Below are 25,875 nucleotides of genomic sequence, written 5' to 3'. Positions count from 1 at the left end.
TAAAAATTTAGGTAATTTCCTTTGCGAATCTGCATTGTTTGAAATAATTTCAGTTTCACTAAATATCAAATTACAAAGTGATTTCAACAGATACTATGGAGTTTGAGTGATTCACATTGTTCCTTCAATATGTCTACCTGTGTAATTGATTATAACGATTGTCCAATTGAGGTATCTCGTTTTTAATCTTCGTTACACTTTGGTTGAAGTTGAGAAAAAAGGAATTCCTAAAAAAGTTTGGTTGATATTTTTGATGTTTAAGATCACGAGAAATTTAAAAAAATATAAACTTTTTTTTTATAAACAATTTTATCAAACTGATAAAATTGCTATAAAATTTTCTTTATTATGAATATGAAAATATCTTTAAAATGAAATTTTATCATTTATCATTTGAAAATATTGAAATATCATTTAACTTAATTAGTTATTGCTTATAATAATAAATATAATAAATTTTTTCCACGTAATCTTTTAGATCAGGGTCAAACCAATTTCACCTTTTAATTATATAACATTCTATTTCATCTCGGGATAGAGAAGGTTTTGGAAATATCAGTTAGTCGATTCTTTCCTGTTTTTGTCGTTAGAAAACATTATAGCGAAATGATTTCAGTTGTTCGAATTGAACATTCAATTTGGTACGGACTATTAATGCGCGGTTATAAGACAACAAGTTTACGATCGTGCATCGATTCGAGACAAGGAGATGGTACACAAGTCTGGAAATATTTTGTGACAGCCACACGTACGGCAATAAAAATAAAAAGGTAATAATAATGGATACAGTCGCGCGCTGTCCATTGAAAACGTCGTTGTATTATCACGATAATGCTGCACGTTTTTCAATCCTTAGACTTCTGTCGTTTGAGCTTCTTCTCTCCTTCTTCTTTTTTTTTCTTTTTCCAGCTTTGTTTCTCTTATGCTTTCATTTTGTTGCTACTTTTATTTTTCGAAGGGATAAACTAAACATGAGCCGGAAAAAATAAATTACATATGTGTCACTATGACAGAAACATTCAAATTATATAGCGTTCCTGGGTGGCGTTATACTGATGCCATTGAAAAAGAAAGTCTAGATATTGAGATACCGCTTCAAAAGCCGGATTCTATTGTGAATATAAAACATAATCGAATTTTTGCTTTTCTTTTTTTTTTTTTTCGTTTGAAAATTGTAAAACAAATTCGAATTGAATACTTTATGCGATATATTTGTGCGAATAAATGGTCTTTTCGTTTTCCTTTCTTTAACTTGGTATTTGTCGTGGAACTATATCTTTGAAGAAATCATGTTCTACAAAGAAAAGATGTACAGAATTAATCATTCAATATTTTCAAAGTTATTATATATCTTAATTATTACTGAAAATTCATATTCGTTTTTAATGGAAGATAATATCGCTGCAACATTTACATATATCTACGATAAATGGAACCAGATGAGTTTACATAGAAGTTTTGCGGTAAATCAAGATTTTCTACGCGAACTTGCAAAATTATTACTTGGAAACATACCAATAAATGTATCTTTAATGATTTTGTACAAATATAGTTATAGCATTTGCAATAAGATTTTCTGCAAATATAGTAACGACTAACGAGATATATCGATTGAAATTATACATTGACGTTTTCTTGTATTCGCATGATAAAGTTTTAAACGAAATAAAATAATGGATGTAATTTTTTTTTCAAATGAAAACTTTTATCTAAATAATAATAGTTAATCATCGATTATTTGAATAATAATCAAAATCAAAATTTAATCAAATTAATCACAAAATTGTTCGAAAGGAGATATATATTATTAAATCATTTGAAAAGATGATAAAATGGTATGGTATGCCGATGTTGAATAATGAACGAGTCCGCTTAATTTAATGCAGTATTAAATTATTCAATATAAATTTTTCCATTGTAATGATAATCTTATGGTACATGCCAAATATTCGATAAAACAAGTTATAATGATCAAGAATGTAAATGATGAAAATAAGAAATTATAATTATTCTTTCTCAAATACTTTCTTTTTCAAAAGATATAAGATGAAAGATATTAATTTTTAAAAATCAAATATCTGAATTGGCGGTATTCGGATGGTTGAAATTCATTTTAAAAGGAAATTTTCAATTTGAATGATAAAAGTTCGCATGTAACTTGACTTTCATGTTTGAAAGAAGAGTTTAGAAGAAAGGAAAAGAAACACAAAATTGTGCGTGATATGTAACATCGTAACAAAACAACTCGAAACATTTTAAACTGAACCTCCGCCCCGGAAATGTATGTTGGAAAAGAAAAAAGCATTAAAATGCTCGCGAAAGTTAAGTGCACGCTTTCTATTTCTCGTACATGATGCGAAAAAAAAACAAGCAAGCAAGAGATCGGTCTCTTGCTTGCTTACAATTTGCCAAATTTGTCTGATTATTCTAATTTCATACGAAATAACGATGACTCAATGAATTAATTATTATTCGTTTTGGTCAAGATTCTTCTTCGAGAAATAATTATAGTTTTATAAATTCATCAGATGCTACTAAAAAAATTTCATAATAATTTTTAAATTTATATGATTTAATTAAACTTAAAGTAATGTAATATGAGGATTTACTTATTAAATATAGATTAAAATAGATAAAATATATATTAAATATAGATAAAATATAAAATAGTTAGTATCGGAGCTATAAAAAAAATAATTTAAAACATTATTCAATAGATTAAACTTAAACATCAAGAGTACGAATCTCAACTTTGAAAATAGAAAAAATATGATGGTAAAAAATTTATATAAATTTTTGGAAAGATTTTTCAAAAAATATGATAATTTCGAAAAGTATCAAAGTAAAAAATCAACTGATGACTTCGACAGACGAAGAGAGAGTTTTAAATGATCGAACGAATTAATCGGATATTTTTTCCATCATCGGTTGAAATGATTTATGTTCAAGACACGCCATTATAATTTTACTCGATCAAATATTTGCCATTATTTTAGTGAATGATATTTTGATCTCTCGTATATTACTATTCCTCTTTCATTGATCGATAATTAATCGTTATCTCTATTGCCTAAGAATGCTCGAATATGATACTATGGTGCAAATATTCTCTCTGCTTTGCATACGTGATGTGCTGAATTACGAGAAACCTTTTGTGTGTTCGAGAAATCCAACGGAAAAGTGACAATTATTTAGTATTGGAAGAACGATTGAATGTTTTTGTAAGATGAATGAAGAGATAAGGAAACTTTAATTGCAGAAAATAAGGAAATTTTAATTATAAAAAATAAGAGATTTTGAAGAAAAAAGATAAAATTAAAGAAATATTTTATAAATTTGATAGATATTTTATCAAAAATGAAGTTATAAGTTAAGAATTTTTATTTGAAAAAAAAAGAAAATATTATAAATATCCAATCTAGAAAGATCATAGATTAAATTTTGTTTCAAAAATTAGATAAAGATTTATATCGTAAACACAATATTATAAATTTTATTTATAATATTGTTCGTAGATTTAATGTTGCGCATCATGGTTGAAACAATTTAATTATAGATGAATTCGGTAGTTATATCGAAAGGAAAACAAGTGAAGCTAAGGAACGAGTAAAAGGAACAAGTTAATTATATCTTTCGCGAATAAAATCGGTCGAGCATGAAATTTTGTAATACTCGAATAGATAATGTTACATTTCGCAAAATTTGATAAACAAGATATTGAAAATAATATTAATTTCAAAAATATTAACAAAAATTTTCGTTAATTAAAATAATTAGGACGAAAAGTGGGATCGATTTCGATATATTATTATGTAATTATACATTCTTGCAGAAGTTATTAATTAATATAATATAAAGAAATAGAAAAATATATTTTTAATGAAATTAATTTTCATTGTTGATGTAGATTAATTTTTCTAATTGACTCGTAGAAGAATATATTATTTTTGAATAATTTGTTTAAACTTATTTTTATGTAACTTTTTTTCATTTTTAGAAAGAATAGAAAACAATATATTTATTAAATTTATTTTTCAAGTAATCTATATATTTAATGTTATTAATTATATATTTTCAAATATCATTTTTTTTGCTAATTCTTCGAAGGAAGAAAATATTATTATTTCTTAATTATATTATGCAATTATACTACAATATACTATACATATATTTTCCAATTATTATTATTGTTGGAATCAATCAGACGTGTAACAAATTGTCAGTTAGAATAATTAAAATCCAAGTGACGGAAAACAAAGAATGATCGTTGCTTTTGATTCGATCAGAGTAAGCAATACCTTTTGTTCTATATCGCGTCGCTATTTTTCAAGAATTATTTCACGCAACATCACTCTTAGTCGTGAGACGTCGCGTCAAACTACGCGAGACATGTAAAAATGTTACATGATTTGACAAATATCGCGTATTTATCGTTCGTCACAAAGCATACACGCGATACACAATACACTAGCTTATACTTTTTACGGAGTAAATATAAAAATAGAGCTAAAGTCAATATCGCGATAGCAATTGTATCATGATTCAACATCGCGTTCGTCCGTTTATTCTTCGAGTCTTTTTTCTATTGGTTCTTTTTATTCCTCTTGTATTTAATACCCGTGAAAAGAATTTATTCTATCTATGAAAGCAAAAGATAGATAGATAGATAGATAGATAGATAGATAGATGAGAGAGATAAAAAGAAAAAGAAAGAGAGAGAGAGAGACAGAGAGAGAGAGAGAGAGAGAGATAGGCGATTTAAAAAAAAAATGTTTATAAAAAATTGTATAGAATAATTTTTTAATCATTGAATTGAATTATAAATTCGTCTAAACGAAATTGTAAGATACAATACAAAATATTGAGAATGAACAATTTTAAAACGATCAATAACGAATAATAATTAACGATTAATCTTAATATAGAAATACATCTCGAATTTATTTTATAGAATAAAATCGTATAAAATATTTTTATTTTCATATCTTAAAAAATTAAATTTTCTCTAAATCTTCTCTTTCTTCTTTTTTTTTTAATTATTTTATATTAAAAGAAAATTAGAAGATAAAAATGAAACAATTGAAATTTATAAAGAAACATCGATAATTGATATATCAATTTTAAATGAAATTTTATCCAATTGTTCTTCGTGTTGACTTAAGAATTCTGGAAAAAATATAATAAAATTTTTAGATTGATTCAATAAACAATTGTGTGAAATTTCATTAAAATCAATATATATTATATTAGTTAAGTCAATTAAACCGATATTTTTTTGTTATGATTATAAAACTCGATCGAAGTTTAATGATTTTTTTTTATTTTTTTGTGCAAAATTTATTATTATAAAAGGAATGCGCCTTTGAATTATCTCATAATCGATGTGAAACAATCACGTGAAATTTTACTTGTTTTTTGTAAATTTTTTTATTACGATTTATCGTGACTTACGTCACGTATTTTTCCAATGATATTCTTCGATACCCGATATTGACCAGACAATATATTCATTTCGATGAAACGATATTGAAATTCGTTCTCGATTTTATCCGTTTTCCTGCTATTATTTTCGCACTAAATCACTCCGAAAATTACCCCTTTTTCGAACGACAATAGACAAAAGAGAAATTATGTCGTACTTTATCGATAATATTCTTCTTGTCGAAGAAACGTGACCGACCATAGCGATTTCTTTTTGAAACATTTTAAACGGTTCCTTAAGGATCGATTCCCCAACAGGAAGTGAGCAGAGGTCGAGAAAGAGGTAACGTAATTACTTTCTGACTCAACGATATCCAAGATCTCAATTTCATATCGTAGGTAAAAAGAAAAGTATCGATAATCTATGGATTATATTAATAATCTGAGATAATACGTTCCGACGTAACATTTCGGCTAATATCGTTGACATCGATATTGCGATTTAAGATTTCAATATTTAACACATGGTTCAATATTTATTTATTCATATTTCAATATTTAACAATGGTGCAATCGAATCAGCTGGTTAAACAGAAGAAAAAAGAAATTTGTAGCTTTAAATATTTAATTATTGCGAATTCATTGAAATAATATTATATCTTATCTATAACATTATATCGTATTTTATCTTATAAATAGATAGAAGTTTGAATTAAAAAAGAAATAAGATTTTGAAAATGTGAAAATTTTGTTTCATTAAATTTATCGAGTATGAGAGTTTTATAGAAATTTTGTAATTTATAATCGGTTTGCATCGGAAGGTACTTGAGATGCTTTCCTATTTAAATAAAATAAAACGAAATAAATTCAATTATACGCGTACTACGTATACATACAAAAATAACAATTAAAGCGAAGATATAATTTAAGCGATAGAAGTAATAAGTTAGTATCATTTGATTAATAAATAATAACGATTTATTGACTTGAAAAGTTTGCGATAGAAATAAAAAAACTGTTCATAATGAGATATAGCGAATATTCTTGTTATAAAAATAGCGATAATTAAATTTTGAAAGATTAAACTTTTACAAATTTGAACATATCCAATTGTAATTGTAAAAATATTAGGAATGAATGCTAATAAAAGTTATAGTATCGTTTTTTTCATTAATCATAATTGCTTTTTCTTAATATATAATAAGTAATAAATACTAAATAATAATAACTTTTTTAATAAGTACTAAATAAAATTTAATTTAAAATCAATATCAAAATTATATAATACAAAATTCCTTATAACTAAAAAAACTGATGATGAAAGAAAATTCATTAAAAAATCATTGGTGGATTTCAACTAATAGAGAAACGAAGAAATTATGATTAATAGAGATAGAAAAGAATGAAAAAGAGAGAAAAAAAATTAAAAGAGAAGAAAATCGCGTAACTGCGATAACAAAAAAGATAATCGATCCGACATAAATCGAGATAAAAGATAATAAATGAATAGTAATAGTAATAGATTAATAAATGGATACTTACAATACACAACCATGGAGGAACTCGCGGACCGTTCGTCCGCGTAAGTGGATATGACGCACTTGTATTCGCCAGTAAGATCGATACCAGGCTTATTCAATTTCATGGCTCGATACGTGGTGTACGGATCGTCGCTGGCTTTGTACTTCAGATCGACGTACTTCCGCGTAATGTCCCCGGCCAAAGGGTCCCTACCGTATATCCATTGGTAAGCCACTTCGTTGGCATTGAAGAACCATTTTACGACTAATCCCTTGCTCGGCGTGTCCTCGAGATCGTAGTCGCAGTCCAGAATCACGTAATCGGTGTCGTCGGCTTTCACCATTGATGGTATGTTCATGGTTTTTATTACCAGCTGCCAACATTCTGGAGAAAAAAAGTAAAAACAGTAAAGATGAGAAAAAAAGAGAAAAGAAAATAGAATAAAGATAAGAATGCTTCTTTTCTGATATTTCTTTTTTCTCTTGTTCTTAATTTTCGCATTAATGAATTCATAAAGTGAAAATTACACGAAAAAAGAAAATAATAATAATTTTTAATCAAACATAAAATTAGAAGAAAATTAATAACTAATACTAATAATTAGAAAACTAAAATTAATAACTAACTAAAGGTTGAAAGAAAAAGAGATAATAATAATAATAATAATAAAGAGAAATCATGATGATCAATGAAAAAAATCATCCAATCGCTCTCGAATTTTCGAGGATTCGTCGTATTTTCTATTTCGTTAATATTATAATAATTATTGTACAAATGAATTCATACGTTGGTTATTTATACATTGCATAATAAATGATGTGAAACGGAAATTTAAGTATTGTTTAACTGCTACTGAGAATGTTATTGCGATTATTGTAGCAACGAGATGGTCGCATAATTATTCGTAGATCAACGTTGCCTTGAATATATTACGACGAATTTTCTACGAGCAATCCACTTTTCACGCGAGTACGGAGTTTAAAAAGTTTAAAAATATTTTGAAATGTGAGCGATACACGGTAGAAAATCATATCAGCTTTGACGCATATTTTATTCATTTATTGTTTTGCTCGTTTTGAAAAAATTATACAAAGTAAGAAAATTTGTTAAGCGAAGTTTCGAAGTTCTTTATATATAATAATGTAAAATAATATTTGTATAGCGATACAGTGAATTTCATATAATAAGTAATATATGTTACAAATACATAAATGTTGTTTTGTCAAAAAAAACACAATTGTAAAATTGTGAAAAAAGTAGTGTGTTTCAAGAAAAATAGCATATTTTCAATAAAAAGAAAATATAATGATAAGAAAATATTCGAAAATATTTGTGGATTGACATATAAATATATAGATTGTCTGAAACAGAAACCACAGTTTCATTTTGATGATATCCTCTCTTCAGTAACGTCTAAAAAGCGAACATTCGCTGAGAATGATTCGCCAACGATGGCAAATTCAGAATACATTATTTATTTATCGCCATTTACCGAAATGCATTTATCATCTTGTTTGTGCGCTCCAACGTTTATAATGTAATTACGCGTATATCTTCTTATTTATTGTAGTTATAAAATGTTCTTGTTATAAAATCTGTAAATTAATCTTTGTTTCTTTTTTCTTTCTTTTTTTTTTTTTTAATATTAGAATTAAATATTGACTTCTAGTATATACTTTATATACTATATTGTAGACAGATTATATATTTTAAGTAAATGAACAGAAATGAAATAATATAATGAAAATAAATAAAAAATAATACTAGTTGATTTATGCAAAAAAAACTTGAGAAATATAATATTTTTAAAATTGTATTTCGACAGAAAATAATATAATGTTATAACTGAAAAAATAGAAAATAATATTAAAAAAAATTGCATCGAATTTAAAATGTTTGAAAAGCCAAAATGTTATAATCACGTCTCAGTTACTTTTCCAATCTTATCAAAAATGCGAGCAAACGTCTTCTTAGAATCGCCAATATTGCCACTGCCATCGTAAGAAAAGGCAATCACAATAATTATGCGAAAAATAAAAAAGGCAAATGGACGGTGATAATTATGAAATATCGTTCTCATGGAAGAAATAGTTTGCTCGCCTTGTAAGAAAGAAAGCTTCTTTCATCCAGCCAGTTTTCTCAGACTCTTTTCCTCTCCATCCAGTATCTTTTTTGTTACGCGTAAACGCTGGACGTTCCTGTGTGTCTCGCTTCTTTTGCCAGCTGGAAAGTTTCCGGGAGTGGAGAGACACGTCGCTTTATCCACGACGAAAGTTCGAAATTTATAGATGGCAGTCGCGCGAAAATTTTCACTTTTAGTTGGGCCACGGCGAACTTATACTTTTCCACGGATATCTGAGAAAAGTTAGCCGACCGCGAAACTATCTATCGTGGAAAACATTCAACATCCATCGTTGGAATTGTGTATGATCGTATCTTTCAGTTTTCGCCATTCACCAACTCCTATTCTAATCTTGTCAGGGTAGCACAATAGTTGAGAAATGTAACCGGTAGTTAGGATTTTTCGGCTATTGTAGAGGTATCAGAAATGAATCGAAAGAATGGAATAAAAGATGAAATGGAAAATAGCAATTTTAGAAGTATTATTTTATATTGAATTTTTCGTGTAATTCGATAATGGAATATCGTTAAAGTTGGGCACAGAAGAAATTTTTAGAAGACAAGATATAGTAATGCAGAATATAATTGATTGACATTAATTATAATAACGAATATTTTTATTATTAAAATTACTAGATTTTCACAAAAAAATTATTCTTTTTTAATAACTTTTTACTTTATTTCTATCAATTTTTATAATTTTATAAATTATAACTCGATTCGAGTCTTAAATAATTTAAAAGAAATACATTCGTTCCTTTTCAAATTTCATTTCTCTAATTCACGAACATTATTGTTCAAGAAGATATTTTGAATTTTTTGGTCCTTGCAAATATTATAATTTTAATATTTTTATTTTACTGGAAAAATTAAACGAATCAAAATAGAAAATTCATTAAAAGACCAACTTTTTTACTTTTAAATAAAATAACAAAAAAAAGAGCTGTACATATAATAATTCCGAAGATAATAAAAATACTCTTATAAAGACAATTTTTGTGAAAATTTCTAAATTAAAAAAAATTATACTGAATAAAAATTGTATTCGAAAGAAATTTTTATTCTCAAAAATAAAAAATTATTAATCGTTGCTTTATACGATATTATTTGTTGTTAATTTGCAATGGTATTTTAAATAATTATCAAATGATTAAATAACAAATATATCTATTTATGATACGATAGGTCTCAAATTTTAGTACTTTTTTTATAAGAAAAACACAATGAAGAAATTTTTTCTTATTTCTAAGGAAATTTATTTTGAAAGATGATCAAAACATAAAAAAAAAATCTCTTTATCATTCGTAATAAATATTTTCTTCGAGCGGATATAGGATTAACCGAAACTCGATCGTATTGTTCCTTGTTAATCGTTCGCACAAATCAGTTTTTCGTATTACAAAGACGTGGAATTGTCGGTCTACAGGTTTTCCATTGTTTCCATTTGTCATTTCTGTTTGCAAATAAATCCTAAAGTAACGTAAAGTAATAAATCCTAAAATAATTCTAAAGTAAGAGGAAAGTAATTTTGTCAACTTTGATTAAGAGGCTGGTCGGCCGCAGTTTCAAAGGACCGAAGCTATATTTTCCAATGAGAGATATAACGGACGTTGAAAACAAGACAGCGCGGACTAAATCTACGTATCCATACTGGAGAGTTTACAACGATATGCATAACTTGGCGGAAAGATCGTCAGAAGTCGAAGAGTGTTCTCCGATGTATATCGCAAATCAGTGTCTTTGAACTAATTCCGAATATATGTACATACTGTTATAAACCGTCTCACCAGGTGTCATTTCATTCGTTCAATCTATTTATCTTCAACTCAAGATTCTACCAATTTTCATTCATAGCTTCAGGCAATGTTTCCGTACGTTATCTTTTAGTTAATCAGAATATTATATTGTTGTCTCTTGAGCACGACTGGTTTGAAAATAATAAAGACGCATTTGCATTAGATAATTCACTAAATTCTCTTGTCGAGGATCACTTGTCGTATTCGTTAGAAAAAAAAAAATAATTAATATTAATGACGAGAGAACGTTAGAAAATCAAGAAATTTCGAAGATAATTTTAAGAAGCGACTACAAAGGATTTTAGTTAAAAAATATGAAAGCTGAAGCGAGACGGATTTGAATTGACAAACAAGCGTGAAAATGAAACATAAAGAGGGATCGTAAGTAAGAGAGTTTCTCGTTTGAGAAGAATTCAATTTATGCACGTTTAGAACGCACAAGAGAACGTGTATCGCGGTTGTTATATTATAACACGATCGTAATAGCAATGATAATAGAGCAGCTGTTTGTTCAGCCGATAATAGTGAAACAATTTGAAGGATAACAAAGGGATGGAATTACATCGTTCGATGGTTGATGAAAGCCGAGATGAGAATAAAGCGAAGAGAGGAGTGAATCTTGTGTTTCCACGATATTCAAGCGTTCGTGGTTCATAAATTGTTAAATTGCTTAAATGAAAAGTTGAGAAAAACTTCGCTTGTATCTTGTCGCATCGTAATCCGACCTGATGGTCTTGTTCCATTGCATTCAGTTTGACTAACGTTGCTCTTCTCCAACAACTAGTTTCTCCTTTCCCGTCTTTTTTAAACTTTTTTTTTTTTTACAAATTCAATGCGAGGTTTAACGAGGCTATCGTTTATTCTTTCGATCAAAAAAATCGAAAAGAAATTGAATAGAAGTATAAAAAATATTATTCAAAAGAGAAATTTCAAACATGCATTAACTAATATATGCATTAATTATTCAATTACAACTGATCAATTATAAAAATAAAATTCAACAAAAAAATTCACAAGAATTTTGTTACATCCAATTTTGTTACATTGTATAATTATGATTCGTTAAATCAGATTCATTCAAAAAATTAGTCTACGATTTTCCATTTTGATTATTTCGATCGAATGTTTAAAATTTTCTTTTTTCAATATCATTGATAATATTTTTAAATTCTCAAACGTGTTTGAACGAAGCTGTTCGACTCAGCAACCAATGTCTGATATCTGTCTGGCGTTAAGCCTAAGAGTAAGCGATTTTCTTGACAACCCAACCATTATTTGTAACGAGTACAAATAATAAGGGGAAGCCGAGTTAACGACTCTGAATTACACGTAATATTTCGTTACATACATCGAGTCGCAATGACATTATATATCGACACGTGAACGTAATAAAAAGTAGTCGTTTAAACACGCAGTATACAATGACTGATACGTCTCTAATATCCGAGATGAAATCGATTTTCGCAAGATATATTTTTAATAAATAAAAATTAACAAATAAAATGAACAAAGTTGTATTTCTTCGTTATTATAGATATATTATAGATATATTAAATGCATTACTAGTAAATATATATATATAAATATAATATATATATATATATATTATATATTAAATATACAAAGATTGATGAAATTCATAAATGAATAAATGAATTTTAAATTTTATAGTTCTTTTTACAATTGTTATGATTAAATAAATGTTATATAAAAACTTGTAGCATCTATAGTAGTCTTACCTTGTTTATATATTTCTAACGGTATGTTTAATTGCGTAGATAGTTTTCGTTAGATGGAGATTGCGATATTGTCTTCAATTATGATAAATTGCGTATAATTATATCGGAGTCTGGCACGCTTCATATAAAACGAGGAGAATGGGGAATTGGGAGCAGTTTATCCAACTGATAAAAGGGTGGATGAAGGAAGGTGGGCACGGGAATGAACGATTTGCATGCTACCGACTTAATCAACACCCACACCTTATGAACGATCCTTTATCACCAACTACTGGACAAAGTCTTTTCGACCTGGTTTATCACGATACGAAAAATGGTTGAACGTCATGCTCGCTAATATTTTACTCGGTTAGGTAGGCTATACAGATAATAATCTCGAGCTCACATCGAATAGTATAATTTAATATATTTAATTTTCGAATATTTAGTAATCGATAACGATTGAGAAATGCGTTTTGAAATATATAGGAGAGAAAAAGATAAAGAAAGAGAAAATTAAATGCGCTATAACAATGAATTTCGGCATGAAGAGACAGTCGATTAACTATAATTCTTGTTGTTTCTTGTTTATTATCTTTTTTTAGTTTTCTTTTGATTTTTATATCAACTTATAATTATCGAAACACTTTTTCTTCTTGTATCTATATTTTTTTTGTGGAATGGAAATCTTCAAAGTAATAATAAATCAATAATAAATACTTGAATTGAATTAATATTATATTGTATAATATGTAATTTTAATACTTTAAATGATATGATTATTTACTGTATACGTATATGTAAGAAAGTTTCTAAAGTAGGTTCTTTGTAAAGAATTAATGATGCGTATACTTGCTCGTTATACAGTTATTCAAGTTTCACTACTCCCCGAACTTATTATGTATTACTATGAAATCTTACATTACAATTTACCATAGAATGATGGTTTTGTTAACAAGTTAATTTTTAATAGAAGATTTATAAAAAATATAATCGATATTTAATATATTCGTTGAATATTTAGTTTTTAAAATATTTTTATTTTATAGTAACGAATTCTGGATGGCGAGAAATCATTATTTAGCATCGGAAGATTTCAATCTATTGAATTCGCGAACACATAGTCGATTAATTACGCGTACATATTAACGTAAGCAGAAGAAAAATCATAGGAATAATACGAATAACATGAATTGCAAATTGTTGGTAAATTTACACAAATGACTAGCATTTTAATTTACTAGAATGCACCAAAGAATGAATCGATCGTAATTCTATTAAAGCTTCTTCTCATTTTTCATATATTGCTCAAATACAAGGAATATTCGTTACTGGCAATATTTAATTAAACAAATATCGATATTTATTTAATATATATTTAATATCGATATTTATTTAAGATATATTAACAAATATTAAAAAAGATAAATAATATTAGAAAATACTTTGTAACGTTTAATTGAAAGAATGGTATGTTTATATATATATATATATATATATATATATGTATCTCTTCGTGCTTATAAATAAAAAAAATATTCGCGTGATATGTCAGTATCTTTCAAAAATTAATTTGATGAGAAGAAGGATTAAAAGATAATAACTATTTTTTAAATCGTATTATTAATCGCTTAATTTATTTTCCACTTTGTTGAAATTAAAACTCTTCGATATTCGAGTTATTTAAAGTTTCTTACTTTCTTAGTTACTTTCTCAATCTCTTAAATTGTAATAAAAATTGCAGATTATAATTTACCATATCGGTTATAACTGTTTGAATAAATATGAAACTTTCTCCAGATTTCCAAATTTCATACATTCGTACATAATGAAAAATATTAAGAACGAAGCTTCAAAGTGATTCGATGCACGTAAAAGTGAGGATAACTTTATTTCTTCGTGACAAAAATATGCACACGAACGAAGTATCCCGAACTGTAAAGCTCACCTCCTTTGCGCGGCTTTTTCTTTTATTTCTTTCCCTTCAAAGCTATCGCACGACTGAATCTATACATGTATTTCGAGAAGAAAGATATTTTTCATGCAAAGCATTCAAGGTACTTGGCCGAGAAAATCCTGCTTCGCGTAGAAACCGAGTTATTTTTCAAGAATGCTTGTACAAAAAGCATATCTTGCTTGTGAGTGAATCTTTTGCGTTTCATGATATTTGACGCCCGAAATTTTCTCAATGATTGGAAAAATGTGGCAATAAATGAAATTTCATAATGGAAAAAATAGAGCAAACGATCAAGATTGTATAAAGAATAGATAAAAGTTTATTCGACTCTTAGGATTCAAAGTTTTTTCGAAATACATTTTTTTTTCAAAATATACGTAAAGATTTAAGAGTGATCATTAGGATTCTTCTAATATTCAATATTCTAGTAAATTTAAAACCAAGAAAAAAACTAAACTAAAAATATTCGAATAATTTTTTTAACGTAAAAAAAATTTGATAAAAGAAAAATTAATTGGAAATATCTAATCGTAGAAGACGATAAATATGTAGAAATAAATTATAATTTTTCATATTGGAATGAGTGAAAAAATGTTTGCATAATATGTATTAAGTTTAGATGCTTAGAGGTATAAAAACATTGGATTTTGAATTATCATTTGAACGAGCAAAATAAAAATTTGCGAAGAATACTTATTTCTGGACTAATTTTTTGATATTGATATACATAATTTTTTGATTTTTTGATATACATAATTGAGAATCAAGAGAAATAGAGTTTAAAATTGACGAAAATGAGAATATCCATATCAGTTGTTATTTCATATTTATATTATTATTTTATTATTATTAATCCTATATGTATATAACGAAAAAAGATAAATGAGAAATAGAAAAAAGGTTTTTAATAAGTTTGCAACTCGTATTTCAAATTTCTTGGATCTAATTGCATTAAGAAATCTTCGATAAAGTTTGTTCTTTCGTTTGTAAAATAACATGACAAATACTGATAATTTTCACTCGTTAATAATATCATTCATCAATAAGATGATATTGAAATCAATCCTTCTCGATTATCCGCGAAATTTATATAATAAAAATGGTATGATTCGTATTTCCATCTTTGCGATTGAAACATACTCAGACTCGATGTAATTTTCCAGAATATCGAGAAACAAGATTTTAGGTAGCTTGTTCCATCTCCCACTCCTGTTCCTATTCTCTATCCCTCTATCTTCCTACGCGGAGAATTTATAAACGTATTTGCATACACAATTTTCACGCTTAACCTCCTGGAAACGGGATTGAATTTAAGATAATAGCGAGCCGAATATGCATGAATTCTTTTTACCGGCCGCAACAATAAATCAGCGAAACGATATTCTAATATCCTGGTCTCGATTCATCCGTTTCCTGTCTACTATGTCGTATTCGTTCTTTTCATTTCTCTTCTTTTTCCTATTTTATAATTTTTGAGATACGCTTTTGTTTCTCGCGAAAAAACTAAAAAATAAGAAAAAATCGATTCAAATAAGTTCGATCTTTCTATAGCTAATCTACAGAAATGATTAAGAAAAGAAATTTATTTTATTTTACTTTATCGTATTTTTTGCATTAAAAACAAACGATTAAGAAAAGGAATTTATTTTATTTTATTTTATCGTACCTTCCGCATTAAGAATAAGTAGTGATTTTTATAGAGAAAGATCTTGGATATTTTTACTTAATTAATTAAATTCAATTTATGAAAGATATACAGCGATTTAAATAAGAGGTGCGTAATTTATACGTAATTCAATACGTAATCTGCAAATTAACGATGTACGTATTAAAGGATGTAGACATATGTGAGACAATTGAATAAAGTAGAGGGAATTTTACAAAACGATCGCAATCTTTTCTATGAAGATATAAAATTTGCATTGATATGCAAATAGAAGTAATTTATCTAGATACGTTAAGAAATCTTTCTTTTATTCCAAAATGCATTCACAATTATTTCAATCGGATAATTTCGTGCCTTATATTTCGTTCAACGATTGTAGTTTATGATTTCTATTGATTTGTTGAGAAAAGATGAAAGAAAGAAGAAAAGAGAAATTAAAAATTTTCATTCCAAGTAATTGAATTATTTCGTTATTCTTGAATTATTTAAATCTGTTTAAATCTATAAATTACTCTGCCATTTAACAATTATAACTTATCAATTTATCATAAGAAATTTTCTATAAGAATTTATAAAAGTTTTAACCTTTACTCTTTGATTCCCTTCAATTTTCAAATTATTTAATATTTTAACGCTTATAAATCATCAATATCGTATATCATATACATATACATTCCCACATATCGATTCTTGAAAAAGCTGCAAAAAATAGAAAAAGTCGAAATCCTAAATATACTTGTCTCCGCTTCATTCCGCTATCATGTTTTTAAATTCCTATGGAATTATAATTGATGTCGATGATGAAATCGAAACCATTCCATAAATTCATTTTGGTCGTTTAATCCTATCGACACGTTGCGAAAGAAAGAAGAATTCGTAAATCCAATCTCTCTTTGTTTTTCTTCATCCATTTGATCTTATTCTTTTTTTATTTTTTCATGCGCGGTCACGCTCAGCTTAAATTACATTAACTCGGTTCACGGCATACGCATGTGCAATTCTTGTCACACGAAATTTCTTTGTTGGATAATACAGCATGGCTCGCAATGTGCTGACCATACAATTAGGACTGAATTGCCGTCACGTATTGTTTTTTCGCCAATTGCGCACTTTTTTGGTGTTTCGCGATTCCTCTTAATCTGACACGTATACAACGCACTTAGTTGTTTTCACCGATCACCGTTTTTTACCCTCTTTCTTCATCTTTTTCTTTCTTTCATCTTTTATTAATATTTCATATTGTTCGATTGTTCGATAAATATTGTTCAATAATTTTAATATTTAATATAACGATTAATTGGCATTAAAGCATGATTTACGATCTATTTCGAAAACAGATTCTACATATTTTCAGATAAAAAATGTCTACACGTTATCAATGATATAAAATAGATTTTCATTTTGATTTTGATTTTAGATTAAGAAAATTGAACAATTTCTTTTCTGTATATACAGCGTATTCTAAGGATATGTTATATCTACTTTAAAAAATCTAATTCAATTTAATTTATTGTATATATATATTATATATATATTGTATATATATATATAATAATATAATTATTATTATTATTAAATAATTATGAATTATTTCATGAATTATACAATAACATAAAATTATGTTTCTTTGGATTAGATCTTTAGAAATAAAACTACAGTATACGTTTTAAATTCCCCTAAAGTCAATATTAATCTAATAATATCTTTGCGATACACAATGGCTAATGAATTGCTAATCAATTGCGATGATGATGAGGCGAGTCCATCAACGTCGTAACGATTCGTACACATATACACGTGATTTACAAAATTCAAAATAATCTCTTCGTGATATATGTCGGTTAATAAAATTAACATCGATAATACATAATGTATATTTTAATGTTTGAAATTTAAAAAGTTATTCGATTCGTTTTTATTATTAATTTTTTCTTTATTTGTATGTAGGTCAAAATGAAAAGATCAAGAAAATCCTCATCAATATTGGCAAACGTACAACTAATATACAGATTTTTTAAATATTTTTGCATTTTTAATTTGTCGAGTAAAGTTGTTCTCTCGGTATACAGATACAAAACATTAATATACTCGTGAGACATCTTTAGATGGTTGATTCTAGAAATCAAAATAAATTGCAATAATGTCGGTAATGCTTCTTTCTTAAATTATAAGTAATTGAAATTTACGTTAGATGAAGCGAGATAGAAAATAGAACGAAATAGCAGCGATATGAGAGAAATAAAATTATCGCTTTATCTCCATTTCATTTTGTCTAATGAAAACTTTAATTAATCGTGACTAATAATCAAATAGATTATGATTATGACTAGTAGATTGATGAAATAAATTTCAATCGACATTTTTGTGTCATTTTGTATTTTACACAGAAAATATATAAAATTTTACTATAGAAAAAAATTGTTCAAAATTGCATGTTTAACGATATATTGCGAGGTGAGTGAAGTCGATTAAGATAAAGAGGAATTTCGAATAAAGTTTCTAAATCAATTCTTGTATGCATAAAAAAAAATCACGATTAAAAAAATAATATAGAAAATTCGATCGAGTATTCGGTGTTCGATACTGATTTGACTTGCAGAGATCAGTAAGAATAAATTCGATTCAAGTTCAAATTTGTATAATTGTATATGCATATTTAATTATCTATTTGGACAATAGATATTTAAAAATGGTATTTTTTCGCTCGCTAAAAATTATAAATAAATGTGGTTGTATTTTATAGTCTGAAGTCTATTTTATTCTTGTTCCCAAAGAATTCATTTTTTTTCGATTTACGAAACGAATCGTAACATTTCTCAATAGTTTAATAAATCCAATTCCTTTAATCTGTTAATTATTATTTTTTAATCGGAATCTTTAATAAAAATTAAATCAAAAATTAATTTAGGCAAATCAATTCGAATGAAATTGTTTTTAATATTCATTCAATTATAAAAATGGAAATCTTTAACAGAAAATTAAGAGAATATATTCGTCGTACGATGAAACGAATTAATTCATCTTTCTCGCTTATTTATTTTTACTTAGCATAAAATTTAAAATTTAATATCCTCTTTATAAATGGTTTTCTAATATAACAGAATCGTCCTTATTATTCGATATATACGTTATCTTTATTTATATTTAGAAAATAGGAAATATTTACTATTGAAAAATTACTGAAACAAAAATTGAATAATATCATCAAAATTTAACTTTTTAGCATAAGATTAAAAATTATATCTCGTCCGGGGACTTGTAGGTGAGAATGCTATTTGCAGAGAAACGGATATAACCACGATCGAATATCAGTCGAGATTCTCGATGTAGCGGAAGAAAATAAATTATCGTGCATTGTTGCTTCGAAGCGATGCATCCGCGTCACAAATTATTAGCCCTTGGAGGATCGTGTAATTTTGTTAAGTGGCGGTGGCCCCGGTGTATCGTTTATTGGCCATCGAGTCGCATTTCGTATACATCTTCGCGGCAAGATGGTACAAACACATAGACACGATACAATTAACACGATTACTTTGCGCGGTGAAGTTGGGACATCTCGGCCGCAGTGTTTATTTTTCGTATTTGTTCGTCGCTTGTACTTATCTCGGTGTATCCATGTTGCGAAGAAGAAGCGAACGGGGAATAGTTGATCCGCAATTAGCGGTTGTGACGGGAATATTCCGGAAGAAAATAGCTGCGATGCACTTACGATTAATCTCCCTCTGCTCCTTTCTTGGATTATTCGAATAGGAAAATGCTCGTCGATGCTGTAACGCGATACGACGTTTTCTTCCTCTCTATACATCTACTCGATCGAATTTCTTCCTTCTCCATTTTGCGAGTATCGGTTGAATTTGAATAATGCAACGACTATGACTATTCGTTTGGGCAGAGCGCGAGGGAATAAGACGGAGATTAGATCTTTGCCTGGATCTTCTTTGGTTGGAAAATTACAAAAATAAATAAGAATGATATCGAGTGACGGATATAATATCGAGAGAAAAAACCGAATAACGTATATAGTTATTTGTTTTTTTAATGATTAGTATTAAGGATCTCTTGCGTGAAATCAATTTAGTTTTGTTAAAACATTAAAACATTATATTCTTTTTATTATTTATATTTTTTAATGAAAGCAGATCTGATATAAGTTTGGCGAGCAACTAAACAATTAAATGACAAATATATTTATTATGTCTGTATATATATAAGAAATAGAAAATCATTCTAAGGTGTTCTTTTATAATTTTTTTAGGTGTCAAGTCTAATCTAATCAGAATTTTATTTCAATAGAAAAGGAAGTTCAAGTAAAAAAAATTCAGAATTTCGAGAGCGATATTAAAGCAAGAAAATTTTCAACATTTTCGAATCTAGCACGAATAAGTTTGCGCGATTGAAAGGAAAAAATGATTTGTTAGTATAATTTTCATTTTTTTCTTGCAATACCTCCAATAGAATCGTAACATCCTGATTCTCGACTAATTAAAATCTTTGATCGCATACAGATTTCGCAATTAAAATCTTTGATCACATACAGATTTCGCAATTAGTTTTTAAAATCGCTTCATTTGGCATTCATTTCTTTTCGCATTCAATTAAATAATTCTTCTGTAAATCCCGGTCACTGCCTGGACTAACGAACGAGTATTCTGAGAAACTCGTTCCGAGTTTAATACATCCGACAACTATTACTTCTGCTGAGAATTAAAGGAATAAACTTTCGCTTCAAATTTTCAATACGATTATTTAGATATCGATGAAATGAAAATTATATTTTTTGCGATCGATGAAGGAAAATTAACGAATAATTATTGTATAAAAGGAAATTCTGTGATTTATATTTTATAGAGTATAGAAGTAATTTGGATCGATTTAATTAATTTAATTTCGAAAAAATTTGAAAGATGAATGATGAAAATTATTTATATCAATAATTGTAGATGATTGATCCGACAAAAATATAATACATGTTATAATTTTTAATGGCGAAAATCATAATATTCCAATTCGTATTTGATTAAAATTAAGATTAAAATTAATGCAATTATTTTTAATGAAAAGAATACAGAATTATTTTTGCGCGTTTAAAATAATTGAAATATAATTTTTAATTATAATATCAAAATTCTTTTTATTTTTATTTTTAATATTATCAAAATAAATATAAATTTTATATTATATTATTGTATTATAATAATAAGTAAGTAAAATATAATATATTATATTTTATAATAATAACTTATTATATATATTTTATTATCATACATTAAAATGATCGTATATAAAATTTATTTTATGCAATCATATTTTTATATTCTTAATTTTATATTTTCTTAAGTAAAATATTTCATATACATTCTACGAAACTATACTATAAATTTCATTGAATTTTATGTAAACTTCGACACCAATCAGAAATGTTCGTAACATAGTGTTACTTCAAAATCGTATTTATACTTCTTATCCAGAATTATAAATAATATAATATGGGAGTTTACTATTATATACTATTATATACATATTATATATTATATACATTCATCGATCATAACATTTTCTTATCTTATCTTTATCCTTTCTTCTTAATATTTGTTAAATCTATCTAATCCGGTTCTTGAAAAATTGCTCAATTTATCTATTTTCAAATTCATAATACGTTTGTGTAATAGAACGTATTATATTCTTTTTATTAATTTCGAACGAAATTAATATTCTATACAATTTTCTTTTACTTCTTACGCATAATATTTAGTCTAATATAATATCTCGTTACAACAAGAAGTACGAAAGTAATAAGATTTCAAGAATAAATTAAATTATCTGATTCTTTGGCCTTGCTCCTTTTGTTTAATCCACCTTGATTCTTAAGAATATTAAAATCATTTTCACATAAACACAACTCTATCTATTTATAATACTAATCATCTTTTCGCATTTGAAGGGCTATGTATAATTTTTGTATAATTTAACTACCCAGTTTCGAAGAATGTTAGTAAAGGCTAGATTAGGAGAAAGGTAGAAATCAGGGTGGTTTACCTGGGTAAGTACATTTACACGGCATGTGCAAATCGTGTTACTCTTATAGACACGCCATTGCTTCGCATTCCCTCATATACGTACATAGGTAGAAAGAGGAATGGAAGAGAGGGATACGAGTTCCGTACTTAGAACTGTGATTATATGGTTACTAACCCTTACGTCTTCATCTAGCAGAGGTTCTCCACCCATGTGTACTATAATGCACTCTGATAACGTATAATAGAGTTGCGCCACTTTCTGTTATGTTATGTTCGTTCATTGGTCCGTTCGTGAGCATTGCTTGCCCATTTCTCTCTCCCCCCTCTCCGTTATATATTATCAACGTTATATATTATCGTGATATTACGAATCTGTATAAATGACAGATTGCCAAACGAAAAAGATTTTTCTTTTTTCTTTTTTCTTGTAAAGTTTTCTTTTCTTGGAATGATTTCTGAAAAAGATTTCTTCAAAATTATGAATAACGATATATAATAATATAAATAACGATATATTATAATAAAATGAAGAATTTTGATAGTTACTTTGTAATTATTCAATAATATTTGTAATTATTCTATCGATTCTTCAATCTTTTGATTTTTTCTTCGATTATTCTTCGTAATTATAAATTTTATAGAAAATATTTTCGCAAAATTGATTATTCCTTTCTAAGAAATAAAATTATTTAAATAACTTATGTATGACATTGTGCGATAATATTCAAGGGAAAATGAGAAATATCGATCCTATAATCATAAATCCCACAGCGATGATCGGAGGAATTAAGAAATGACATTAAAATCAAAGTTATTCTCACAGTCGTTAATAGAGTTGAAGAGATTCGGGACAACGCATGCTCGAGCTATGATGCATGTCAAGTTGCAAAAGTTTCAGCAACAAGGTTTGCATTGCATACGAGTTACGGATGCTCATGTCGTCGCATCAACGAACTTGCAGATAAAGTCAAGAGTCGTTGAGGTATTCGCTATAACTTTAAGACGAGCCGAAGGAAGGAAAGGGTGAATTTCGAAGAAACAGGGAATGACAAACTTTCCAAGAAGATCGCTAACCAACAGAAACGCACCGATAAACTCTTCGCGAATTACTTCCCTTTAGTTCTGATCGATCTTTACAGAAATTTTGATCAATTTGAGTTTTTAATTAAAAATTTGATTAAAAAACGATGAATCTATAAAAATAAAAAAAATCTATAAAATACTTTCTTATTTATATAAATTAATTTATTATTAACAAATCAAATTAACTTAAATAACATAAATAAATTGATTTTATACGTTTAGTATAATTATACAATAAATAAAAAAAGGAAAAAGAATAAATATTGAAATAAAATCATGTCCTTTGTTCGAATATAAACGATTCGTTCGTCGACAAGATTAAAACGATACGTAAACATAATATTTCAGTCGTCGCGAAAGTGAATTTTGAAACAGATAGCAAATCACGAAACACTTAACATCAGTATTGTTCTTTTCTTCTTTTTACATTTTTCTTTATAAACCTTTTATATACTTTTATTATTCCGTTTATTTAAAATTTTATATAAAAATCGTAATAGAATTATTTTCTAATAAGCTATATTTATTAATATTGTTTATTGTGCAAATTGGTACATTGTGTTTATTTTTTTATATTAATTTTATATCGTTAAATTTTTATAATTTAATATTAGTTTAATGTTTAAACCAAGAGCAAAAAGAAAAGATAAGACGAGAAAAAAAAAATTACATATTCAATATATAATATTGAAAAGAACGAAAAGCATAGTTTACGGTAAAAAGAAAATATTTTTGAATTTGAAAAATTATAAAAGTTTTATTTGATTTATCTTGCGTCCCTTTTTTGTGATTTTTATTTAACGTATTTTTTTTTCTAAAGTGGTACGAATATCGACATAAATCAATTTAGCGCAATTTTTCTTTAATTAATAAAGGCGATAAATAAAACAATGTTATTTGCTATTATTTTTATCATATTGTAATCGCGTTGATATTAAATAATTAAAAATATTTATTTATATAAAATAATACTCGAATTGCATTTTAAGAATAAATATATATCACAAATTTTCAATAATTGGATTTAAATTTAAAAAAAGAATAATTGAAAATTGCATCAATTTTTAAAATATATATTAAATATAATTTAAAAAATACAAAAATTTAAATCAATTGAAATTAATTATAGTAATCAAAATTAATTAATTACATTTTTTAATATTTTCTCTTTTAAAGTAAGTCATATATATTTATTAATAATATTTATTGCGTAATAATTTAACAACTGATATTTTGTTTATACAAAAATATTAATTATAAAAAAAATTTTTTTATGCAAAATGATAATTAAATTAAAAATAATTTAATTATCCATAAATCTAGAGATCTTTTTTTCAAAAAGTTACTTATTTGTTTCATTATATTTTTTAATTACATTAATTACATTATTCTTCATTCATTTTTATTATATTAGCAAATATTTTTTTTATATCATATTATATTGTTTTATATTACAAATAGAAAATGAAAAAAAATTTATTTGAATTTTTACCAGAAGATAATTTTATCAATTTCTAACTATCGACATAAATGTTTCGAAAACCATATCAACTTCTTATTATATTTTAAAATCACGGAAGGAAGAGTTAAAAAAATAATATTTCTGAATGGTGTGGAATTTTTATTGCACCATATTATTTATTGTTGTTTCGAAGTGAATAGATGACTACATGGTTGTTTCGATTGTCTTGATGAGTAAAATGTACATACCTCATAAAAAATTCGCACAATCGCATTCCACGAATATCATCACTATTTCTGTTATGTCTTCTTTGAATCTTTCCATGAAACGAACTTTTTTCCATTTTAAAATTATTTTTAATATCGGTATATGTTGCATTTTTCATATTGTATTAATTACTATTAATTATTGTAGAACTCCATTCTTCGCAACATCGGAATTAAGTGAATTCAATTGAGTTTTTATTATCTGAATTTATGAACATCTGCTATAAAATAAGAAAAAAGATTACAGAATAAAATTTTTAATTGTTTGATCAAAAAATTAAAAATAATTGATAGTATTACATAAATTTTTTTCTTCGAATTTATATATTTATATATATTTATATATTTATATATATTTATTATATAAATTTATATAATTTATATAATAATTTATATAAATGGATTTCAAAATGTATAAATATATAATATATTTGTATAAATGGATTTATAAATATATAAAGTATGTAATAAAATATATGTATGTATGTTTGTTTTAATATTTTTATATCGCGTATCTATGATAAAATATAGAAATAGCTTCGAGCATAATTATCTTTCTCAAGAGAATTTGTTAAAGATATGATAAATAAATGTGTTATTTATTTAAAAAATTTACGATACAATACTTGTGTATGAAAAAGGAAATCCCGTAAATATATCGCAAAACAATTCCAGTAAACTTTAAAATATCAAAGAAAGAACATTTCCTTTTTTTCAAGAAAATTTAAATTTTGTTGATTCTGCAGAAAATATTAATCTTCCTCTTTCTAAACTGTATCATGTAAAAAAATCAATTGTACGATCGTTTCAAAAATTCAGTATAATTCAGTCTTTATGCAGTTACTAT

At 26.4% G+C, this 25,875-nt stretch overlaps 1 protein-coding gene across 2 annotated transcripts in view; it reads right to left on the bottom strand.

The window, feature by feature from the left end:
- LOC102679326 overlaps positions 1-25,875 on the bottom strand; it is a 429,386-nt gene that overhangs the window by 19,192 nt on the left and 384,319 nt on the right. For both annotated transcript variants that reach the window (XM_006614941.2, XM_006614942.2), the window contains exon 2: positions 6,964-7,326. In XM_006614941.2, the coding sequence (XP_006615004.1) occupies positions 6,964-7,326 (363 nt within the window). The remainder of the gene's footprint in view (positions 1-6,963; positions 7,327-25,875) is intronic.

This window comes from Apis dorsata, unplaced genomic scaffold (assembly GCF_000469605.1).
Source record: "Apis dorsata unplaced genomic scaffold, Apis dorsata 1.3 scaffold_204, whole genome shotgun sequence".
In the NCBI taxonomy this organism is placed as follows: domain Eukaryota; kingdom Metazoa; phylum Arthropoda; class Insecta; order Hymenoptera; family Apidae; genus Apis; species Apis dorsata.
Note: the sequence above shows the minus strand (reverse complement) of the source record. Positions and strands in the feature narration are given on the sequence as shown.